Source organism: Varroa jacobsoni, unplaced genomic scaffold (genome assembly GCF_002532875.2).
Source record: "Varroa jacobsoni isolate VJ856 unplaced genomic scaffold, vjacob_1.0 scaffold_1139, whole genome shotgun sequence".
Taxonomy (NCBI): domain Eukaryota; kingdom Metazoa; phylum Arthropoda; class Arachnida; order Mesostigmata; family Varroidae; genus Varroa; species Varroa jacobsoni.
The window spans coordinates 16,320-19,730 of NW_019214041.1; the positions used below are offsets into that span (position 1 = coordinate 16,320).

A 3,411-nucleotide genomic window follows, 5' to 3' on the forward strand; every position below is an offset into this window, starting at 1 on the left:
ATGCCGTAGCTTAAATGCTGATGATTAGAATCTTACAGTGGATTAGCATGGCTACTTAATGGCGCGTATATGGCGTTAGCGAACCCCAGCTATCTGACTGTAGCAGGAAATTTAGCCCAGATACGACCTGCTAGTAAGAACAAAACATTCAGAATGCACCATGGTTACATATTAGCTTACCTAAAGGTTTAATTATATGATACCCCGTAACCACTTTATTTTGTTTAAATTTAGATAATAAGTTATTGATTGACATGACGTTGCTGGCGCCATCACTACTTCGAACCTAAAGTATCAACACGAGCGGCTGATCTCATGAAACCTCAATGAAAACGGGGTCGGGGCCCTTCGCTACGGTTGCTACCACAACAAGGAGGAGGAGGCCGACGCCTACAGCAGCCCGAAGCTTAACTCACTTGCGCTCGATTATGACGGATGTTTAACAGCGGCAATCGAGAATCTTTTGTGGTGGGTGTACTGTTCCAGAAATCTACCCGCCGAAGGAGTCCCCGAGTCGCTTGATACATGCAAAGGCGAACGACACAGATAGACAATTTGGAAATTGGAAAGGAAGTATCGTTGGCGAAACCGTGTCATCATTACTAAGCAACGTGACAAATATTTGAGTGAAGCTTCAGTCCACACCAACGAAAACCGACATCGTAAGTGGCTATAAAGAAGACGTTTAGCATAATGAACAGCTTTTATATTAAGTCATGTGTAAAAATATATTTTTGTTAGGCGAGCGTGATTCTGCCTTGGAATTCTAAACGTATCAGTCAGTAGTTGATATGCCATTTCTTTGTCTGCTGTTATCGATTTCCGCAAGGAAATAAGGCATGCGCTGAAAGTCTCTTGATCGGTAATCGCTGTGTCCTGATAACGCAGTTTCGAAAATTTCGAAGATAAATTACTTCGCAATCCAAAGCCCGGCCTTTGGATCGTGAAGTAATTTATCACGCGTATGTATAACACTTGCATCAAATTAACAGGATGATACGCAACCAGATTCATTTTGTGGCAGATTCATACAGTTTGAGTTCCTTTTCTCACGCCTCTTCTTTTTTCTTTAATAATAACTCAATCCAACTTTACCACACATGTATGTGCTTGCGCTACTGCAGGCGTGAATGTTAAGGAATACCTTCATCTGATGCTTCTGAAGTATGATACACTGGACATTGCGCAATGACTCGGGTGTTCGGTGTTGGTCCGGGTACATTTCTGCTCACCTTCATATGGGCGGTGTCTACTGTCGTTACGTTCTTTTTTGTAAAGTCGCGCGGAAATTAGTACGTACGTTCATTTTTTTGAGCTCTAAGTTTGAATAGAGATACGCAGCGTATGTAAATTATTTTATAGGCATGGTTGACATAGAACCATTTATATGAAGAAGCCTTACTCATTTGCATTCATGGGTGCATACGATCCCAGTTTCGTAGGTCTACCATATGTTAGCGGGCTATTCCTTTTTACCCACCTGTGTTTCGTCAGTTAAGCGAGATAAATCGCTAGATGTGTATGTACTACTCGTTCGCGATTTCTGATCTACTTTCCGTACGTCGATTAGAAATTATACATTGGGTATCATTTGCCTGTTACAAGCCTTTAAGGCCTTTAAGGCGCGAATCTTCTCAAATCAACGTGAAACACCGACACAGATTGTTAATAGGATTGGACATTATTTGGAACGAAATGTCAGTATCTGGCCAACCGAATATAGGTGTAGAAGTATCTTATGAAAGGGCTGCTCGTCCATGTATTTCCATCATTCCAAGCACAGACAACATCGAAACGCTTGAGCGGAAAATTGGTCTAGCATAACTGACCTAAATAACCTGCGATCGCCCAACGAAGCTGTTGCAATGATGTTAATCATGTGTTATCTACTTTCAGTGTTCCTGGCTTGGCCTGTTACGTGCTATCGCTAGCAAGCACTAGCGTCTTAGTGTCGCTTCGTAAGACCCGAAAAGGCTCGTCGATTCGTGGGTATGACGAAGACCTCGGCTATGATCGGATGTTCATCCCGAGAGTGTTGCTACTTGCATTTGTCATAGTAGGTTGCTTCATAGCAATGTTATACATAAATGACAGAATAATTCACAACCCATTCAGTGTCGTTGGTTTTTGTTTAGGCGTGCAACCTAAAATTGATATTTGAACGTGGACGACGTACGGTAAACTTTTCAGCGATCTATTCGTTTGTTCAAGCTTGAAAACTCGCTTGAAGGGACGAACAAGCTCTTTTCTTCTGTCTAGACAAATAGACCACGGTTGCAGACGCGAAACTATACCTACAAATGACAAAAAAAATCCTTAACAGGTGTCAACCATCGTCGGCCTGGTCGGACTGTACGCCACCTGGTGGATACTCCCGCAAGTGACAACAGCCTCAAAACCCACTATGAAAAGTTCCAAGCAGACGGAAAATAACAGGGCAGATACTGGCCGACGTGTACTCACATGGGCGACAATTAGCAAGCTGGATGACAAACAAGGCCAATCGCGAACAAGAACAGACAATTTTGTCAGTAGGAATGATGAAATCGATCGTTTGCGCAAACGATACTGAACGTGGACACGAGACTGAAGCTTCTTTCTTCACAGATTCTATGTTTTTGTCAAAAACGCAAAATGTCTGTAGGCATCATTTTCAAATATGCGAATTACCCTGACACAGAGCTTTTATTGCTTGATTCTTTTCATACATCTAATCCCGAAGTGGGCATTTCATGCACAGAGTAAACGTGGTCCATTGTGAGCTAGCCATCGTGAAACTCTAAAGAAACCAACAGAATCTCGCTTCGACAATAATAAAATAAGCGGAGCTTAACGCGGTCGTCAGGTGATAGAGATGTACGTTTCATCGATAGTTTGATACAACGTCCAGCACCGATTATTGACATACACATCATAGCCTTGTAAAAGATCATTCACGTATCATTCTGTTACTATCAATATTGCCTAAACGTTTCCTTTAGTTCTTCATTAAAAAGCTTGTCGACCATATACGGCTATCTTCATTTTGCCAAAGCTAAGTTTATCAATAATGTTAAACGAACCAGAACAGGTGGAATCTTAGCTAGACCTCTGTTACTCTTCTTGCAAATCTATTCAGTACTTTTATACAAGCTGCTTTGATTAGGCGTAAGTTCTACACCGATACTGTGATAATTATAATCAGTTCAGTATACATAGATGAAACAATTTAAATAGACTAGGACCCTGCAATCGTCTGTCGAACCTAATTGGAACGCCGTGTGGCGTAAAGCACGCCGTTTTCTGTATACTTCGAATACTTTAAAAACGTAAACGTAGTTAAAAACGTAAGCGTAGTGACACTTATATATTTAATTCTGCATTCTGATTAATGTGTTAACGGCGCCTATACCCTTGCTTTGCGTTCCCACG

General features: G+C 41.5%; 1 protein-coding gene across 2 annotated transcripts; it reads left to right on the top strand.

The window, feature by feature from the left end:
* The first annotated feature begins 264 nt into the window (after positions 1-264).
* LOC111266997 (uncharacterized) lies at positions 265-3,009 on the top strand. Of its 2 annotated transcripts, none has more exons than XR_002684366.2 (4): positions 265-662; positions 1,125-1,296; positions 1,897-2,056; positions 2,324-3,009. XR_002684366.2 is itself a non-coding variant. In XM_022844913.2 (4 exons), the coding sequence occupies exons 2-4, from the start codon at positions 1,189-1,191 to the stop codon at positions 2,570-2,572; spliced, it is 513 nt and encodes a 170-aa protein (XP_022700648.1). In that variant the 5' UTR covers positions 277-662; positions 1,125-1,188; the 3' UTR covers positions 2,573-3,009. The 2 variants fall into 2 exon arrangements, 1 of the variants encoding a protein (XP_022700648.1); XM_022844913.2 differs by having other exon boundaries at positions 277-662; positions 1,125-1,292.
* The last annotated feature ends 402 nt before the right edge of the window (positions 3,010-3,411 follow it).

Bases quoted from the DNA above. Each gene is read 5' to 3' on its own strand.
- LOC111266997 (XM_022844913.2), top strand. From the start codon at position 1,189: ATGACTCGGGTGTTCGGTGTTGGTCCGGGTACATTTCTGCTCACCTTC. The intron at 1,293-1,896 runs GTACGTACGTTC...ATCTACTTTCAG, and splicing joins GTAAAGTCGCGCGGAAATTA to TGTTCCTGGCTTGGCCTGTT. The intron at 2,057-2,323 runs GTAGGTTGCTTC...AATCCTTAACAG, and splicing joins TGCTACTTGCATTTGTCATA to GTGTCAACCATCGTCGGCCT.